At 44.3% G+C, this 19,634-nt stretch overlaps 1 protein-coding gene across 1 annotated transcript; it reads left to right on the top strand.

Annotated features, from left to right (window-relative positions):
- The first annotated feature begins 909 nt into the window (after positions 1-909).
- DDX6 (DEAD-box helicase 6) lies at positions 910-18,605 on the top strand. Its single transcript, XM_059829674.1, has 14 exons — positions 910-948; positions 3,161-3,627; positions 5,129-5,192; positions 5,672-5,776; positions 7,025-7,154; positions 7,616-7,762; positions 7,997-8,091; positions 8,829-8,951; positions 9,443-9,571; positions 9,903-10,019; positions 11,589-11,652; positions 12,423-12,524; positions 13,276-13,455; positions 14,796-18,605. Exons 2-13 carry the CDS (start codon positions 3,428-3,430, stop codon positions 13,449-13,451), a joined length of 1,452 nt encoding a protein of 483 aa, XP_059685657.1. The 5' UTR covers positions 910-948; positions 3,161-3,427; the 3' UTR covers positions 13,452-13,455; positions 14,796-18,605.
- The last annotated feature ends 1,029 nt before the right edge of the window (positions 18,606-19,634 follow it).

Here is a 19,634-nt window from a genome sequence, read left to right as displayed (position 1 = left end):
AATTATTACACCAGAAGGGTCGCCAGGCCTGATGGAGATGACTGTGCTGTGGCTGGCAGAGAAGGGAATGGCGTGGCATCTTCCTCCCGCTGCCAACGGCGGAGCTCTGGCGGTACCGAGGGCTGGCACCCGCACCTTGCGCACCGCGGCGCTGGCCCCAGGGGTGCGTTTTGCTGTTGAGAGCAGGGATAAATGAGGATCTAAAGACAGCTGCAGATGTGAGGAACTGGGAAAAAACAACCATGTGAAGGGAAACAAATGGGTTTCCCTGTATTTTTGTGCCCATTTCGGAAAAACATTGGAACAAAAATTTGTCCGCACAGGTTTGGGAATTACCAGCCTTTTTAGGCCGGTGTTTAAAATTACACTCCTGTTGTGCCTCGGTTTGTCAAAATCCTTGTCTAAATTAACACCTATCTAAAAAGGAAGTAACTATTTCCAACGTGTCACGCTCAGTGGTTATGGCTCCCGTGTGCTGCGGGAGTCGGCCTTTTCCTCTTGTGTACGCGTTAGCGTCGCGTGAACGTTCCAGGTTTTTTCTCGGGCAACAGGGATGTTTTCATTAGCTTTGTAAAGGGCCTGAAATGCGTGCTGCTTCCGAGCAGGAGACGTCACCGTTGCTGGTGGTTTCCACCTCTGTCACTGCGCGTCCGCCTCTGTTTTAAAGAGACGTAAACGGGCAAAAACGCTTCCGTGTTTGCAGGAGCTAATGGAGGCTCTGCCCGATCACGTGTCCGAGGGAGCGCGGCGCGGCGGATCCGACGCGGGGCCGGGCGTGGCGTGCGTGAGTGCGTGCGGGGCGGGGCCGACGTGCCCTGCCGGGAGGGGGAGGGCGCACGGGAGGAAGGAGGAAGCCGCCATCTTGGAGCGTCGAGACGCCATAACAAGGCACCAAGGGGGAGCGAGAGGATTTTATACCTGGGCGAGGGGGGAGCGCGGCTGGTGGCGGTGAGGACGGGCCAGGGCGCCGGGGCGGGCACGGGCCCGCGGGAGCGGGGCGGGGAGGGCCGCTGCCGCCCGGCCGAGCCTCGCGGCCTGCGGCGCGCCGCGGGAGCGGCGGGGCCTGAGCGGGGCCTGGCGGCGCCGAGGGGCCGTGAGCGGGGCGGGGGCGGCCGGGCCGGGCTGAGCCGGGAGCGGCTGGGCCGCGGGGCGGGGCCGCGGCGGCGCTGGTTGTCGGCCAGAGCGGCGGGGCGTTGGGAGGCAGCCGCTCCATTGTTCGCGGGCGGGAGGTGCCGGTGTGGCGCAGCTGCGTTTCGCGGGCGGCGCCGGCCCCGCCGCTGGGCCCGGGGGCTGCGTCGCTCTCTGCCGCGGCGGGGGGCGACGCCGCAGTGCGGCCCGGCCTCCCCGGAAACAATGGGCACCGCTGGGGCCCCTGCGGCCGGGCGAGCTGCGCGGCCGCTTTGTGCCGGGGCCGGGCAGGGCTGGCCCGGCCCGGCTCGGCTCTTCTGAGGCGCGGGAGCTCGGCTGCTGGGAGACGAAAGGAAAGGTCTGGCGGTGGCTGCCCTGACTGCTAGCCCGCTTGCCTACGTGGTCTGCGCCTGGAGAGGAGAGTTGTGGCGTGGGGGGCCTTTTTTCTGCCGGACTACCGGTTTGCGAAATGGTGGCGCTTCTTGTCTGGGAACGGGGAGATTGGTTGGGTTCGATGGGGCTGTGCATTCTCCTTTGATCTCTGTCCTTTTAAAGGGTGGTTACGGGCAAGGGAGGTTAAGGGACTGAGAAGTTCCACTTCCTACAATATTGGAGAACTTCTCAGCGTTGGTATCCGGGCCTTTTAAGCGGTCCTGGTTACTTTCTTGACTCGTCTGTTTTTTACGAAATTAATGGGCAGGAGAAATCTCTCTTTAGAGATGCCTTGAAACAGTGCTTATAGTCAGGAAGATAACTAGCGGAAAAATCCTAGTTCTGTAAACTTTAAAGTTTTGCTGCGAAGCGAGAATTGGCCTGCTTGGAAACCGCTGAGAAGTCTGGGAAGAATCTGAATTCCTTTTCCATCCTCTTGAATGTGCCTTTTATTCATTGGGGAAATGCACATTTTTTGTGGACGCTGAAGTTAGGAAGCAGCAATCTGCTGTTTTTTCCTTTGCGTTTTCCCAAGATACAGATGTGTTGTGATGAGAAATTGTACAGGCAAGCCTACTTTCTGTTGCTTCTGAAAGGTTTTGGACTAGGAACGTCTTGGCTCCCTAATATCATCGTAAAGAGCTTTTCAGCTCTGGTCCATGCTTACCTTATGTAAGGTGTAGGCTTTGTGTTATCTTTTCACAGTTTTGTCAACCTTTCTGTTAAATACGGTGTCAATATTAAGTCGTATATACCAAATGTTACCTTTTGAGTGCAATATGAGTTATTACTGACAGCTGGAAGGTAACATCACGCAGAACACATAAGCAGGTAGCTAGATACCTAGTGCAAATGTGTATTACTCGCTGCTTCAGTTTAGGCTCAGTTACTTAGACTGAAAACAGGAAGCTACTGTCAGTTCAGCTTGATGATATCGTTAGTTTTGCTATTCCGAATACTGTTAAATCAATACCTAGTTTAAAAGTTTGAGTGAGCTGGTTGAACTAACTTTTTGGCTTGGAGGAGGGTTAGCTGTTTTTTGGGGGTGGGTTTCTTTTTTTTTTTTTTAATAAAAAAAGATAACATAGTTTCTATTTCCCTCTCAAAGTGAAAAGGGTGATCAGAGTAACTTAAGGGTTTTGTCAGTTCTGACCGGAATGTCCACTTCATATTGTGGTCTTGCTTCCTGTCACAAACTTGTGCATGTTGTTGCTTAGCATTTTAGGGCTGCTTTGCTATGTCCCAGAAGTGGGGGAGTTTCAAGAACCGGCAAAGCAATTGATATAATTAATGCTTACTTTACGGGGGGGGGGGGGGGGGCAAGTAGTGTTTTTCAAGCGGTTACTCACTGGAAGGCTGCTGAAAGTACAGCTGTTTAGAAAATTAGCTTTTGCGACCGAAGCTGGTAGAAGCAGCTTTATAGAAAAGGGAAAAAAGTTTGGTGCGTGTCTTGATAATTATCACCGACAAAATAGAAAAGCAATTACTGTTGTTGCACACTGCCTGGGAAGAAGTGATTCTTAAAATACAATGGTAAACTGATGTGATTTACGTAGACAAAAATCCACATACTAATTGTTATCGTCTGCTTCTCTTTCAGATTGAAGCAAGTGAATTCTGATATAACTCAACTTTGTTAGAGGGCTTTTTTTTTAAAAAAAAAGTTGATCCACAGTGCATCAGAGCAAGTTACTACTTTACTTTTGAGTGACTTACAGGTGCTTGCCTGCATTGCAATAAAGGACTCATATATTGAGCAAGACTTATTTATCTCTTCGTTTTGGAGAGTCTAATAAACTGTTATTACAGTTTCTGTACTGACTTTCAAAGTTTTGAAGTCTAAAAAGACATCTTTAAAGATAAAAACATGAGCACGGCCAGAACAGAGAACCCTGTTATAATGGGTCTATCCAGTCAGAATGGGCAGTTGAGAGGCCCTGTAAAACCCAGCGGGGGCCCAGGAGGTGGAGGCACACAAACTCAGCAACAGATGAACCAGCTGAAAAATGCCAACACAATCAATAATGGCACTCAACAGCAAGCACAGAGTATGACCACCGCTATTAAGTAAGTGTTTGTATTGGTTGCCTCGAAAGTAATATTTAAAAGTCACGTATGGGAAAGTGTTCTTGGGTTCCCATTTTAAAAAGTTTTCTTCTGTTGTTTTATGACATTGGCAGTTAGAAGTGTCCTGTGATGTGCATTATGAAAAGAAAGCTGTATTTCCATGTGCGAGCTTCTCTCTGACAGTGGTCTTTGCAATGTGTTCGTTGTGAAAATTGAATTTGACGTTTTGCTTTTCAGAACATGTAGCTGCTTGTCAGAAGTAGCCCACTGGGCAACAGCAGCAGCATCCTGTTTTCTTTGCTCATTGCGAGTGGTATGAGAGGGAAGTTGGGGAGTGGGAAGGAACTGAACTGAAGCTTAAGACAGAGGAGGAAACGACACCTAGTCTCAGTCCAGTTGTGTGTGCTTTTCAGTTGTTTGTTGCAGTTCTTTCTCATGGTGAGAAATTCTTTAAAGTCGGTTATCTTTTGTCATTCATCTTAAATAGTAGCGCTTGCTCTCCTCGATGTAACGCTCCCGTTTTAATTCACCAAAGCCTGAGCTGAGATAATATGGTACTGCTGTGATACCCTCCTACCATCAGACTGGTTTTGGAAGTGTGCTAATAAAATGTGAGTGTGCTGGTTGGAAATTTTGAAAAATGTGAAAGACTTGAATGGTACGGTAACGTGTTCCTTTCTTTTTTTCCCCGTGGTTCCTTCTCCCCCTGAACAACATTCGCTTTTACTTTGTTACTCAATTATTTGCAAAGAAAAAGCCAGCTGTCGTCAGAGAGCGCGTAATGGAGTACTCAGGTTCTTAAAGTTTGCCTAACTCATTTACCTCTTTTTTTTTCCACCCCCCACCCCCCTCCAAATGGGTTACTTTAACAAAACTGATGAGTTAAACTCATCAAAATTCACTCATGACTCCCGGGATTGGGGAAGAGAAGGACTTACTCTCCTCTGTACAGTGGCTTTCGAGAGAGGATGAGATCTGAATGAGAATTTCACTGAGAGCAAAAGATGACATTTGATCAACGAGTGGAGTGTGTGCTTACTTAATTTTCTCCCCAAAAGTGTGTTTTTGTCTTTGCACATTACTCGCGGATTGAGAATGGATGTTCCCTGGGCAAGAGAATTTTTTTTAAGTGATGAAATATTCTTGTGTGGATTTATTATAGCCAGTTTCTGTCATATGACTTCAGTCAGTGCTCAGTTTTAAATCTGTGTTCTACTGGATTGATTCAATGCCCTAAAAATGGCACTTGAATCATGACTGGATAAAGATTTCACAAATTCTCTGTGCGCTTGGCAGACTGCTGATTTTCTCTGTTTACAGTTTCCTGCCTGTTGCATCCTGCTTAGCTTAGGGAAGACTGGAGCTCATATGTGTAGGCGCTTTTAGCTTTCAGGAGGTGAAAATATTAATGTTCATCACTGTAGCTAAGAAAAGAAAAATGCAAAATAGAATTATTAAACCGGATTTTTTTTTAATTATTTTAATTTTATTTTTGCTATAGACCTGGTGATGACTGGAAGAAGACTTTAAAACTCCCTCCAAAGGATTTGAGAATCAAAACTTCGGTAAGGATGGTTGAATTGTAGGCATAAGTATTAAATAAAAGGTGTGTGAGAAGCTGCAGTGGCAAAATATATGTCTTAAGCAAAGATGCAACAGCAGTTTAGCTCTTGCTGTTTTAAAAGAAGAGTTAATTTGTTCTGCAACTGCTCGGGAGAGATGATTCTCTTGGAAAGCTCAAAAATCGAGTTTACTGTGGATTTCTTGCTTTATTGGTGTTACAGCATGGGACTGATTGTTGGTGTTTCTTACAAGGCGGGTGGAAAGATGTCAGTGTATGTTCACAGTACTGTATTTGGTTACGAGAAAGCTAATGTTTCCTTCTCTGCTGTATGGTATTGCACAGATGAGTGGGAACTCCTACATAGTAATGGAATGCGCTTTATGGTCTTTCTGCGTAGGCAATCTCTCATTGAGTCAGACCAATCTACAGCTCCGGGTTGTATGACCTAATCTTACGGATGTGCTTTTTTTGATTATTCAGGACGTGACCTCCACAAAAGGAAACGAGTTTGAAGATTACTGTTTGAAACGGGAGTTGCTGATGGGAATTTTTGAAATGGGCTGGGAAAAACCATCTCCTATTCAGGTTGTTTACAAACAGACTACTTACAAGCATGTTTAATTTTTATAGATTTATTGAAATTCTTATTCATGCTTAAATGTTGGATACTCGTGTCACAATTTGGAAAAACTGGGGTTGTGAACGGTAGAACTTGGTGGCCTTTTGGGGAAGGCGAGAATTTCTAACGCCCGACTAAATCACTAAGTCGTGCAGTGGGTGACTTAGAGATGCAACTGACTTACGCTTTAGAGAAGTTAACTTGGATTTTCTTTTTCGCTCTGGATGCATTAGTGTGTTAATCCTCTGTTCAGTAACATCCTTCGCGTAGGTAGTCCCGGTGAGAACAGGGCTGTTCTGTAAATTTTCCGGAAAACTGAGTTACCGTAGGCTGCGTACTTTTAGTTGTTACAAAGGTAACTATGGCTTTATCATACAGTCTTGGCTTTTTTTATCCTAAGTGTCTGGAAGGAGTGTAATGGAGATAACGGGAGAGAGATTAATATGTTAGCAAGTTTACTTTTCTGTCCCTCCATCTTGCTTTTACTTCTAAGCCTTGTTCTATAAGGAACCGTTGATGCGTAAACTTCAGGGGGAGCGGGGAGGTTGAACTCTCTTTTAATTGCTCTTTGGAGGATTATCTTTGACACAGCCCTGCCACTTTATCTCCTTAAGGCATGAGAAAGCTATGGCTTTTAGGTAGTTTGTCTGCCATAAAACAGATTCTAACCATGTTGCCTTTCTAAAAGGCTGAGGGTTCTTTAGATGTTGCTGTAAAAGATAGTACAGTGAAAAATACTTGGGGCCTGTGTTTGAATGGCTGAAGTTTCAAACGGAAAGCCTGCTGGTTTTATGAGAAGTATATTACAGGAGCGTGCAGGTGGGAATTACGTGGGGCTGAGGTGGTTCTGATGGTAAGATGTAGGTGGGTATCAGTCTCTTCACTGTTTCCTAATTTTTTGCTTTTTTCCTAATGTGTCAGTATGGGTTTACTGTTCCTGTGGTACCTGATCCCCAGTTCTCTTATGACCAGGCAAGATAAGGACTTTTAAGTGGGATATGGAGGGCGGAGCTATTGCTTTGTTGGGGAACTCTTTACTGATAGGTTGAACTCCTTCCTGTTGCGAGTCTGCGATGCTTGCAGTTGCAGGATATTCTGTTCACGAAACAATCGGATTTCACATGATACTGTTAGTGAGGAGAGTTGAATTTGGCCAGCCTCCTTAGCGAGCTTGGCTTACGATTCCTCGTGCGCTGTCTGTCATTGCATTTCAGGAGGAGAGCATCCCCATTGCTTTATCTGGTAGGGATATCTTGGCTAGAGCGAAAAATGGAACAGGCAAGAGTGGAGCCTACCTCATTCCTTTACTTGAACGGCTGGACTTAAAGAAGGACAACATACAAGGTCAGTTGAGATGGATCTCGCTTAGCTGCAGCCGGGTAATGGTATCGTTCGCTACGTACCAGACTTGAACCTAAAACTGGTCAAGGAAATTGAGCCGCATAGGTTATCTGCTTGTACTTTCAAAGAAAGTTAATGGGGAGTGGTGGAGGGGCCCGCAGTTGCTTTCAAAAGCTTGAAACGGAAGACATCTTCTGGACTTTACTGTCTTTGCCCTAGAAGGCTGATTTGGAGTAATAAGCAAGCGTGCTGGCTGGGGGACTCGCGCGGAGGCAATATCAAGGGATGGAGAACCCTTGCACGGAATTTGCCATGTCGTAAGCGGTTTCTTGTTTGGGATATCCAGAGTGGGACTCCCAAAACCATAGAAGTATAGCTTTCATAAAGTCTCTGTCTCCTCTAAGAATTAGTATTTAAGATACAGTGTATTACTAGTAACTCACACTGACGCTTTTAACTTTCAGCAATGGTGATTGTTCCCACCCGTGAACTAGCCCTGCAGGTCAGTCAAATCTGTATCCAAGTCAGCAAACACATGGGAGGTGCCAAAGTGATGGCAACAACGGGAGGAACCAATTTGCGAGATGACATAATGAGGCTTGATGATACAGGTCGGAGCGCTGTTGCTACACTACAGTTGCTGTTTGTTCGTGGCTTTTACAGTGTGGCAGTGTAATTTCTGCTTGTTGTTATTGTTTGCCTGTTACAGAACAGACTACAATATGTCTTGTTCGCTGTTTGTATGCTGTCATTATTCTCTCAAACTGTGTGAAACGTGGCCACGGATGCCGGAAATGTCCTTTTAGTCACCTTAACGATTCTTTTTTGCTCTCCTAACCTTACAGTGCATGTGGTGATAGCTACCCCTGGGAGAATTCTCGATCTCATCAAGAAAGGAGTAGCAAAAGTTGAGCATGTCCAGATGATAGTATTGGATGAGGCAAGTTGCTCATGTTAAACGTTTTGGGATTTTAACACCGAATTAAAGCAATGATGTGTCTCAGTGAGTCTCCTTGTTATGCGCAGCAACAAATCAAACTTTTCTTAGAGATGCTGTAAGGTTACGGGTCATCCATTTGTCAGTATTTTTGAGAAGGTGTTTTGGCAGAGGAATTTTTCTCCATGTGAATCTTTTAAGAAAACAACCTAGGAAGATTTGCCTTTGCTGTCTTCTTTGCTATTCCTGAATAACGGATTAACAGTCTATTCTGAAATAAAGGAATGCATTTCATTGGGTTTCGGTTTATAAAGAGCGAGCTGTGCTTACCACATAATTGTACAATAGCGTACAGGCTTCTGAGCGAGTGGTTGAGAAAATAGTTTTGTGAAAGCTCTTGGATGACTCTGATAGGAACCCTGATAACTGTTTGCAGTTTAGATTCCATTTATTTTTCCTGAATTTAATTCTGTTTAAATCAAAGTGCTGAAAACCAGGGGAGGGTAAATTTCCTTTTACTGATGAATCCTGTCTCCAGCAGCTAAATCACACATCTTTTGGAGTGTGGTGTGTGCTCCAAAGGGGACGGTCCCATCATAAGGGCAGGGAGAATGCTCCTAGTGTTTTGGTTTGGGTTTTTTTCCAGTTGTTGTGCCCCCCTCCCCCAGTGTGGTACTGCCAGAAGACTGAAATCTCGCCCCATTAATTTAACTTGCTCTTTATTACTTCTGTTGTTACAGGCAGATAAGTTACTGTCTCAAGATTTTGTTCAAATAATGGAAGACATTATTCTCACGCTACCGAAAAACAGACAGATTTTGCTCTACTCGGCCACTTTCCCTTTGAGCGTACAGAAGTTCATGGTGAGTGCAGGTGTATTCATATACGTATGATGGTGACATTGCACTGGAAGTGTGTGAATGAGCGGTGTGTGGCCGTTAGTGCTCACTTTTTTAATGTGTCCAAACTTCACTGTTTTAATCTAAATCAGGTTAAATCTAGGACAGAAGTTTGAAAATAAATTTTGGACCCATAGTAGCGTTAATGGGAAAGCTAGGTACGCGCAGTTCTTGCCTATAAGGTGCTGTTTTCCACTGTGTACATTAGTCACGTGCCATCTGTGCTGATTTGCTTCCAGAGGGTGCTCCTGTTTGGCCTGCTCAGCCGCCTTGGTTTTATAATTAACGCTTCGCGAAATTTTACCCACCCCGTCTGTTTTGTGTACAGCGTGAAGAGCGAGTGGCTAGGTAGCGTATCCTTGCCACAGAGGAAGTTAAATGTGCCGGAGGGTGGGAAGTACTTACGTTGTTTTGCACATAGATATGCCCACTTCATCCTTATCTTTATTTTTCAGAATTCCCATTTGCAGAAACCCTACGAGATTAATCTGATGGAGGAGCTGACCTTGAAGGGAGTTACCCAGTACTATGCCTATGTAACTGAGCGTCAGAAAGTACACTGCCTCAATACACTGTTTTCCAGGGTAAGCAGTAGGACTGGGTCAAGAACATAGAGAAGCTTTTTTTCCTTTCGGAACCAAGAATAAGACTGAGGGTGGCAAAGATGGCTTAACAATACTTTTTCCTTGTCAAAATGTGCTATTTAGCTTGAAGCTAAAAATGCATGTTTCTTGTCCTGCACCTTTGTGTTATAGAAGTTTGTTAAATTTTCCCCTCTTGTACAAAAATATATACTGTGTAAATTACCAGCAGCATACTTGCTTTGCTTTCTTTTTGGACGGGATTTAGACTTATGTCTTGGGTTATTTGTTAATAAAATGCTGCATTTACTGAGCATGCTACTTATATGTTCAGCTCCAGATTAACCAGTCAATCATTTTCTGCAACTCCTCTCAACGGGTTGAATTGCTAGCCAAAAAGATCTCCCAGCTGGGCTATTCCTGCTTCTATATCCATGCTAAAATGAGGCAGGTGAGTATGAAGTCTACAGTGGTTTATTCCACACCACCCCAGGCTTTACTGCATAGCTGAATTAAGCCTTGTGCTTGCTTTAAATTTGCATGTTCTTTGAAAACTGAAACATGTATTGCTTTGCTATCAATTTGGTTTTAGACATCATTTCTCCCCCCTGCCCCCCACCCCAAACCTCCTTCCAGACTATTTAGTGTAGCTGGTCAGTTGGTATTTAAGAGTACTTCAGGTCAGGTTAATTAGTCCAGTGTAAGCACAGACCGTAGCCAGAAGGCACAGTTCTTACTGCTGCTGCCTTGCTTTTGCCAGCACGGGGAGCCATGAGAGTGTAACCCCACAGTGTAACTGATGCAGCTGAAAAAGAGCCTGATTTAAAACAAATGACAAAAACCCCCATGCTCAGCCGATTGAGCATCCTGCAGGGCTTTGCAAACAGTAAATCTTGCACTGTGACTGCAGGGGAATCTGAGAAGTCGAGAAGGTGGCTTTGATCTTGGCAAAAGCCCTGATTCTGTTTTATGGCGACCGAGCACCTGTGGCCTCGGCGTAGGTGATAGGCAGCTTTGCTGGTGCAGGTGTTTCTGTTAATTGTACGTTAGCTCGTGTGTCCTCGGGCTTCATACTCATAACTTCCTCGTTTTCTGCAAGCGTACTAAAAGATGTCAGAAGGTTGAAGTGACGCACGTAAACCAGTAGTACTTTGAAATACATTTTTTCATTTTATATACAAGCTAGGATAAATTAAAATGAAATCTTTAGAGGAAACCCAGCTTGCTGTTCATGGAACTCACAAGTCGTGCCAATGTTTACTGGGCCATATGCGGACCGGTAATTAATTAAGCGGAACTAGATGTCGGTGTTGAGAAGCAAGATATGCAAGTGGGTTCCTTGAAGTCTGATTTTTGTATGCTTTTTGATCAGTTGGTAGATGATCTTTGTGGCAAAATGCAAGTATGTTTGTGCGGAAACCTTCAACTTGTTCATTCCCACTGTTAATTTCACTCCTTAACAGTGATATTACTTAATCTTTGCGTGGCCCAAAGTGACTCGTTTGTGAGAGTCTTCACAGACAATTGGCTTGTCCCACCCCTAAATCTACATCGGTAGTGAAAAATACTTCATACTGGAAAAAGAAGTACTGTCGACTTCAGTTTTTAAGGGAATGAATAAAACACGCATTGAATTTGGCAGGGCTCTGGGGGAAGACGGTAGTCAAAATACCAGTTTAACTTCCTTGATGCGCGTTTCATGTAATTGTAACTTAAGATACTCCTATTCTGAGATGGCTTTGATGCAACTGTAGGAGGCTTTAAAACACAGTCAGTTAAGTGTCTTTGTCTAAAAGTGGTACCAAGGGCCCCTCTGGTAAGTTCTTTAGAACATATGGGTAAGAAGTGCTAAAAAATACATACTAGCAGCTTTGTTTGACTCGGCTGTTCTCTAATGACGAGGGGGAGGAATTCACGTGATTGAAGTTCAGTGTTTGTAACTTGAATATGCCTGAAAGTCACAGCTGTTTGTTTTGTTTTGTTTTGCTTTGTTTTTATATATGTGTATATATATCTCCAGGAGCACCGCAATCGTGTGTTCCACGATTTCCGAAATGGCTTATGCCGCAATCTTGTTTGCACTGGTAAGAGTTCCTAAACATTTTTTTGTTTCTAAATGTTGTGATAGAAAGCAGATTAGCCATTAGCCCAGGTATAACGGATCACTTGATTTGTAACGAAACAAAACAATATGTGTTGGTAAGATGTCTTTGTCGAGCCTGCGTGTAGCAGGGTGCAGCACTCCTTTAGGCATGTAGGTTTTTGTCTTTTGTGACAAACTGTGAAGGTGCAACTTGCTAACGGATTGTTTTACTGCGATAGTATTTTCTGCAGTAGTTATGTTTTCTGTATATTTCCACATGTGAGTGCTCCCCGGGTTGTTGGGCCGTAAGCTTTATGAAATATCGGTAGAACTATGATTAGGATTACCCGAGTAAGTTTTGCCGATTCTGTAAATGTTCATAGCTCATCTCTTCTAAATATCTTTATAGTTTTGATTGGCCCATGTACGATCAGAGTTCTCCATTGCACAGCCTGTTTGGGCAGTACAGTGGCAGCATCTGGGTCGGCTCAACAAAAATCACTGTAAGCGGAATAAAAATAGTTGAGCTGGTGGGATGTAGTTTGGATCTCAAGTCTGTTGTTACCTGTATTATTCGTGTTTATAATGGATAAAGAGCAAGAAGAAGCTGTAACAGAATTGTAATCAAACTGTCTTTGATACAAGGGAAGCTTATATCTGGGAACTAGTGCAAGCCAATGTTAATCGTTGTTAATCTTTCCATCCTAAATACTGTGTCAGCGTTTGATCTCATTGAAATTAACTTTCTTTATGGCCTGGATTGTCTTTCAGATCTGTTTACCCGAGGTATTGATATCCAAGCTGTGAATGTGGTGATAAACTTTGATTTCCCAAAGCTGGCAGAGACTTATCTCCATCGTATTGGCAGATCAGGTGAGAGAAAAAACATCTTTTGGGTTCAACTTTGCTGATGACTGTGATGTTTCTTTGGCTTGAATAGGCTTCTGTTTTCTATTACTGTATCTGAGAATTGTTTTAGGTAGCTTTGATTTTTCTGACAAATTTGGTTTTGGGTATCATCTCAGATGGTTATCCACATAAATATCTGAATAAAGGGCTGTTCTCTTGAAACTGTTCTGAACAGCCTAATAAAAAAAAAAAGGCATATTTTGCTTTAATCTCAGGAGACTTACTGATGCTTCTGTTTGCACTTTGGGAAAATTTTATACTGAAGACTTAGCTTCTGTGGTGTCTTAAGCATAAGTTTCTTCTGTGTGTGCTCCAAGGTAGGTTTCTAACGTCTGGATATCAGCAAAATATACACCCATAAGAAAGGCAGTAAACTAAGGAACTCGGTGTACTTGAGCTTTGTAGTTCAGGCTTGTTCAGGAGCTCTGTTATTGAAGGAGGGCTGGACCTGCATAATGCAGTAATGGAAGACTTTTCGTTGGTAATTAATGAGGAGGTTTGGTCAGAGCATTTTGAACCTCCTGGGTTTTCTTATTCCCATAGCAGTACGAAACTCCTTACACCAAAAACTGATGTGGAAGTTGTAGAGACCTGTGACAGGGTCTGGATTTGCTTTTATAATCAGAGAGCGATGTTAGTAACTCCACAGTCTGCAGACTTTTTCAGTCAGCCTTCTATTACTCAGTTTAGGTTTTTTTTTGGGGTTTTTTTCAAGGTCGCTTTGGTCATCTTGGCCTGGCCATCAACTTGATCACCTATGATGATCGATTCAACCTGAAAAGTATTGAGGAGCAGTTGGGAACTGAAATTAAACCCATACCGAGCAACATTGACAAGAGCCTGTATGTGGCAGAATACCACAGTGAACCTGTAGAAGATGAGAAACAGTAAACATGTGCGTATGTTGTAAATGCCTTCCTGAATAGAGAAGTTGTGTTGGATGACAGAAGAGCTGATGCCTGAATGTTACCGCGGGGGAAGAGGGGAAACTGACGTGCTGAAGGAGGCTCTGAACATGAAAGCAAGGGTTTGAAATACGCTGTCGGTGCAAGGAATTCTGTGGATGTGCTGAAGCTGGGAGGGGAGGATCAGTAATTTTTAGTTGTTTTAATGGAAATGCTGACCATATGCTAAGGAGACCGGAAAAGGGGGAGCGGGGAATGGTGTTTGGAGAGGCCAGGATGGCTACTAGTAGCTTAAGGAATTCTTTCTGCATTGCTAAGCTAAAATGAGAAATTGGTGAGGGGCAGAGAGGAAGGTTGTCCTCAAAAAGCTGAGGAGATAAAATGGATAGCTTTGAGAACAGGGCACCAACAGAAGAGCCTAAGCACCTCACCATTTAGAAGGAATAGGTTCAAGCTAAAGGTGCTGCATCTTTTGCATCCTTTGGTTCACAGAACTCTTGCAAGTAAACAAAGTAGGTAGCAAAGCTGTAATTCATCTTTGCTGCCACTTGAGGTCGTCTACATAGCTTTAAAAGGAAGTGAGGTTTCACTGTCGGAGACTCCCAAGTGTGCTCTTTCTGATCACTGTCGGAGGAAAAACTGCTGAGTCAAGTCCTTTTTATAAGAAGAAAACTCGCCCTGGATTGCAGTCAAGCAAAATAGCTACAGGATGATGTTTGATCTGGTTAAGATGCTATATCACGCAAGATAAAACACCATACAGTTTGGGTTAGAAATCATTCTTTTGTGTACTCTTCTTGGAGATTGTGAATTAGAAAGAGAATCCCAGTGAAGTTGCTGAAATTCTTATCGGGTGATAAAAAAAAAAAAAGGTGGCCGTAGAAGCAGACTGCTAGATAGTGTTTAAATGTCCCTCCTTTGAAATCATCCAAGGATAGCCCTAGCCAGTCGCGCCAAGCTGACTTGCAGCCTCCGCTTTGCCAGCTGCGCTTTCTCCATGTTTTGTAAATAAATAAAAAAAGCCCCCAGGTGATGAACTTGGAAAAGGTTCTTGGGTGGCTTCCTTAAGGGGAATGCTGTGACCTTGCCTGAGAACTGTTTGCCGCTTCCCTAAAGGACAAGAAACCAGAAGGTAGTCGTGTCTCATAGGTATAGTGAGGCGTTAGCAGCACCTCTTTCTGCGAAGCTGTGGTTGAGGTGTTCCAAATGCCCTTTGTTTTTCCAGAGCTGCTGCAGTCAGTGTGATTCATTACTTATGTTCTGGTTTTTCATAGAATTGATTTAACTGTGAGTGTTGTGGTTGTTTTTTTGTGTTTTTTTTTTTTTTTAGACTTTGATTACACATGCCAGAAGGTGAAGCCCTTTGATCCAGATCTGTGACACATCGTTTCTTTGGGGATACCCTTCTCTTTGTGGGTTTTTCTTCGTCTTTTCATTTCGGAACTATGAAGACTAAAGAGCTCGGCCTTTTTTTCTTTTTAAATTTGGCAGCAAGGAAGAAAGAAGAAAAAAGAAGGAATGTCTTTTTGTTTTTCCACTCGTTTGCACTGTGTGCTGATTGAACATTAGTTGCACTAACTGCTGGTTTTAAATTTTTTTTTTCTTTGGGTGGGAGGGGCAGCAAGGGAAGAAGAGAAACCCTGAGAAGAGAAGAATCTTGATGAACACGAGCTTGTCTGCTATTTCAAATTCTTCAACCGTCGACTGAGTGCATTTCAACTTCTCCCTGGTTACTCATCTGTTTTTAAGCTAAAGAGCTTGTTACTTATTCGTGCAAAGTGCCTTATGCTATGAGACCATTCAGAATATCACCTTTCCAACACAGCCCAAGGAATCAACAGCCGTTTTTGGTTTCAGGTCAAAGTTCCCCTCTCTTCCCCCCTCTCCTCCTCCCCAAGTACTCAAGCCCAGGGCTGGGAGGTGAAACGTATTGGTAATACTACTTTTTTCTTCAACTTTTTTTTTAATTGGAGGAGTTGATATGCATCTGCAGTTCACCCACACTGTAAATACCTGTATTTAAAATGAAACCAACTTAAAGTCTGGGCTGATTAGGTGCAGCATCATAGCTCCAGAAGGAAAGAGTAGCCTGTCAACCTTTGCAGGAGCCATAAGAAAAGCCCTATGCTCTAGCAGAACACTAAAGACTGGTTTCCATAAGAGTCTCCATTAGTAGTTACAGCACTTGATATGTAGACTTGTTTCAGAGCCATGGCCCTCTTTCCTCTGGTGCAGTGTGTCCCATAGAAAATCAGATGTGTATATTGTACAAACTTTGTAAATATGATATTTTTTTTTCTGTTTGGGTTCATATATAACTTTTTCTTTTGTGATGAAGGTTGCTGGGGTTAAAGGGATTAGACTGATTATGGGAGCAGCTAAAGATGAGAGGGGCTCAGTTTTCTGCAACACTAAACAATGAGAAGTGCTCTGACCTCTGTGAAGAGCAGGCCTCTACAAGTGTCCCTTGTCAGGGTGGGTTTGCTCTGGTGCTAGCAACACTGTCCTGTACCGCTCGTATGGAAGAGATCAGTTGTGGGGCTGCGAGGCCTCAAAATCTGTAGCTCAGCCTGTTGGGAGATGCTCTTTGATTTCCCCCTTAGAAACTTCAGGAACCTGACAAGCTCTGAAGGGGGCCATGACCTGTGTTCCACCGTGGCGTGAGGGAAATGCAGTGGGCGTCAGTGTTGCTGAGCGGTATACGCATAAGGCGTGGATGCGGGTTCAAGAGAAACCGTAGAAAACCAATTTACATGCATAAACTGACAGTTCTGGAGCTTTGTGGGATTGATTTACTTCCTGCAGCATTGTGCATTTTCTGCCCAGAGCAGCCTCTTATACAGACTTGTGAGCAGGTACGGGCAAACCCATGTTAATGTCAGAAGCTGCAGAAAGCTGCTTGCCATCTCCTCTGTTTTGGCATGAATTGCTGTCTGTCATTTTGCATTGTATATTGCTGAAAAGTGCTTTCTGGTCAAGTAGTGTTGCTTTAAATTGTGCCCCTCCCAACATGCTTGATGTTTGGCCTGATCTACAGGCAAAAGGAGTGAGACAAATCAAAAACTGTACTCTTTTTAAATTCCCTTTTAGCCTGTTCACCAAACGCTGTCAGGAGGCACCTGGATGAATGCAGTCCCTTTTGCTCAGTCGTTTATTGCGTATACAGATGCTGCACTCACACCACGCTTGCTTACCTTTGAGGCAGGAATTAATTGTCTTAATTTCTCCCCGTTTTGACCCTTTTTTTAAATTTGAGTAAAATTGTTTGGAACTACAAGGCGGACTTACTAATCCGTTTTCTTGAGGATCATAAGTAGAAGTCAGGTGCCTCCTGACAGCAACTTTACAAGATGGAAAGGTTTTTGTGTTAGGGATTTTTTTTTTTCCTTTTGTCAGCAGTGACTCCATAATTGTAGCAAATGCTGCACTAGAGTACAAACTCAAGAGCTTGGTCACAGACACTCTGTGAGCCACACAGCTTACATCTGACTGGCAGGTACTAAATGTAAACAATTTTGGGGTGCTTTTTGGGGGTGGGGGGTGGGAGTTTGTGGGTGGTAACTTTGACCAAAAGTAAAATCTTGCTCTTGTACTGCAGCCAGCTTACGATTTTTCCAGAGAGACAGAAGAGGGATCATTTTAGTGCAACAAAGACATGAAAAATGTAAATACAAAGTTTTGTATCTTGCCAGGGCATGCACATGTCACAAGAACAGGATAGCGATGTTGAGTCAGACATGTGTGCTCTGCTTGGATTTGTGGTAGGTTAGCCTGGTGCCATGCGTTGATGGTCCCTCTCGAAGCACAGAACTTTTGAAAGTATTACTTCTAAACTTGGCCTCTAATTGAGGATTGGCACTTACCTAAACTATCGGGGGCACCATTTTTAGGTGGCTTCTTGTCAAGAAGGAAGCAGCCTATTTTTGGTGTTAGTAGGCTATCTCTAACAGATGCGATCTTGCAAATGGAAAGATGCTCCAAAGGACTAGGATAATCCTAGTTTGGTTTTTTTTTGTTTGTTTGTTTTGGGTTTTTTTTAAACTTCGTTTTGGGGTTTTTTTCGTTGTTTTTTTTCCCTACTCAGGAGTAAGGAGCGTATAGAAATCTTGGCTTCCTGAGATTCCTTGCGAGCTCCTGTTGGAGCTGGTTGTGTACCAGCTTTTATGTTTATGTGTTAGTTGGAGCCTTCAGTGATGAGCCCGAGGTCAAATACTTCCTCTGACAAAGATGACGTGAACGAGAATCTGATGTGTTCTGCACTTTTCCCCTCGGAAGCCTAAAAGCGTCACTCCGTGAATCCGATGAAATGAAGCTTCACAGCTGGGTGAAGTGGCTGTGAAGAGGGTGATGCGAATCTTTGGCCAGCTTACTCGAGAGAAGCTATAGGCTGGTCTCTGGGCGTGTGCCGTCAGGAGTGCACTGCAGTTGCTGGAGGGCTTTTCCCAAAGGGAGGGGGGTGGGTCGGTCTCAAATACGTGTTTTAATTTCCAGAATGAGATGGGAGCATCTTTCCTTTGCCCTCTGTGACTTTTTTTGTGGGTAAGAACAGGGAAGCTCAACATGAATTCATGTTGTGTACATGTTGGTGTCGAATCATCTCATTCTGATCTTTTGTTCTTTATTTTTACTTGGGATGGGGGAGGGTGTCTGCTCCGAGGATTTAAAAATGCTTCACACGTTTGGTTTTCTTTATTTCAAATGACTGATGGGACACAAACCTGAGCAGATGGCTGTCCTGCCTTGGTTTCTGTTCTAGAGGTTACGGAGATGCCATGCCGCATTTCCCGAGCTGCCGTTGCGGTGGTTCTTGTCCCGGTGCTGGACTCTGTAGTGCTGCTGGGGCTGCGCGGCTGTTGCTTTCTGAGGACAGAGTGAATTTTGTTCCCAGGAACGGCAGCAGTGCGGTCACCGTGGTAAAGGTCGGGCAAAAGTAGTCCGCGCAGAGAGTTTTCCTATTGCTGTGAACTTCCGGTCCATCTTTGTGAATCACAGTTTATTTTTGTAACAAACTAGGTCTCTGGACCAAAGAGCTTGCATCCGATCTTCAAAATGAGGCTTTGGCAGATTATCCTATAGATTTTGCTCAGTTTACCGTTGTGTTGCTAAAACGTCCCTACGTGGAAGCATTGTTAAATTCTGCTGTAGACAAGTTAGGGAAGGGTGAGGAGGGGTGGGGGGGAGGGATGGGTTTATTAAGATACAGCCTTGCTGTATTTTAACCAATAATTACGGGGAAGGGGTGTCAGGAGAAGAAAGTAGTCACTGTTCCCTTTATTGAAAGAAACTGGAACTTTTATTTCTTCAAGAAAAGAAATTATTTGGAATTCAGGTGGAATATCATAATCCACTGGTCCCTAGTCAAGAGGTCGGTATTCTTACTGTTAACCAGCAAACGACATGGACTAGTCCTTGAAAACATTCAGGGGAGGGAGGGGAAAATTGGCTTTCTGTTAAATTGGTAATTGGTAAACTCTCCAGGGGAGCTCAGATTTTGTTGAGAATGTATTTTCTCTGGCGGCGTGTGCATCACAGCACTGACTTGTGAAGAGCTTCACAAGTTCCGAGTGCAAAAAAGATGAATGGTAAAATCCTGATTTTGTTGGTTAAACTCAATAAAAGCTCCCTGGAACTCCGCTTTGGTCTCATTCGTTCTTCTTGACCGCGCTGAGCAAAAAGCGTGCTGACCTCTTCGTAGAGAACCCTGGTGCACGTCCGATGCTCACGACGAGCTTTGGAGAGAAGCCTCGAGGAGTCAATAAATGGAAAGGCTGTCATTCCTCGAGAGGACGCGCAGCCACAAGAGATGTTCTCTTTTCGTACAGAGCCTCCAGCCTGGGTGGCACGTGGTCTTCCGGGGTCCGGTGCTCCGTGGTCTCATCTCAACCAGTCTAGTAGACTTTACCTGGCGTCTGTTTGCAGTGCCAAATTAGCCCTACAATAAGAGTTTCTGTAAGGGGCTGGGGAGGCGCTGCGGCAGTCTGCTGGGGCTCTATCTTTACATCTTTCATCGAGAGTCACCCCTGAGCTCTGCCTGGCTGGCTGCTTGTGTTCCAGGAAACCTCACGTGTGTGGTGTGGCTCTGGTCACGTCGGTGCACAGGTGGGACAGCTGTGTGAGTTTCTCTTCCACAGGTAAACGGAGGGCGTGGGATGTGACAGGCTCTTCTGAC

The sequence above is a fragment of the Gavia stellata genome, chromosome 26 (assembly GCF_030936135.1).
Source record: "Gavia stellata isolate bGavSte3 chromosome 26, bGavSte3.hap2, whole genome shotgun sequence".
NCBI lineage: Eukaryota > Metazoa > Chordata > Aves > Gaviiformes > Gaviidae > Gavia > Gavia stellata.
This window is presented reverse-complemented; position numbering and strand designations above follow the sequence as displayed.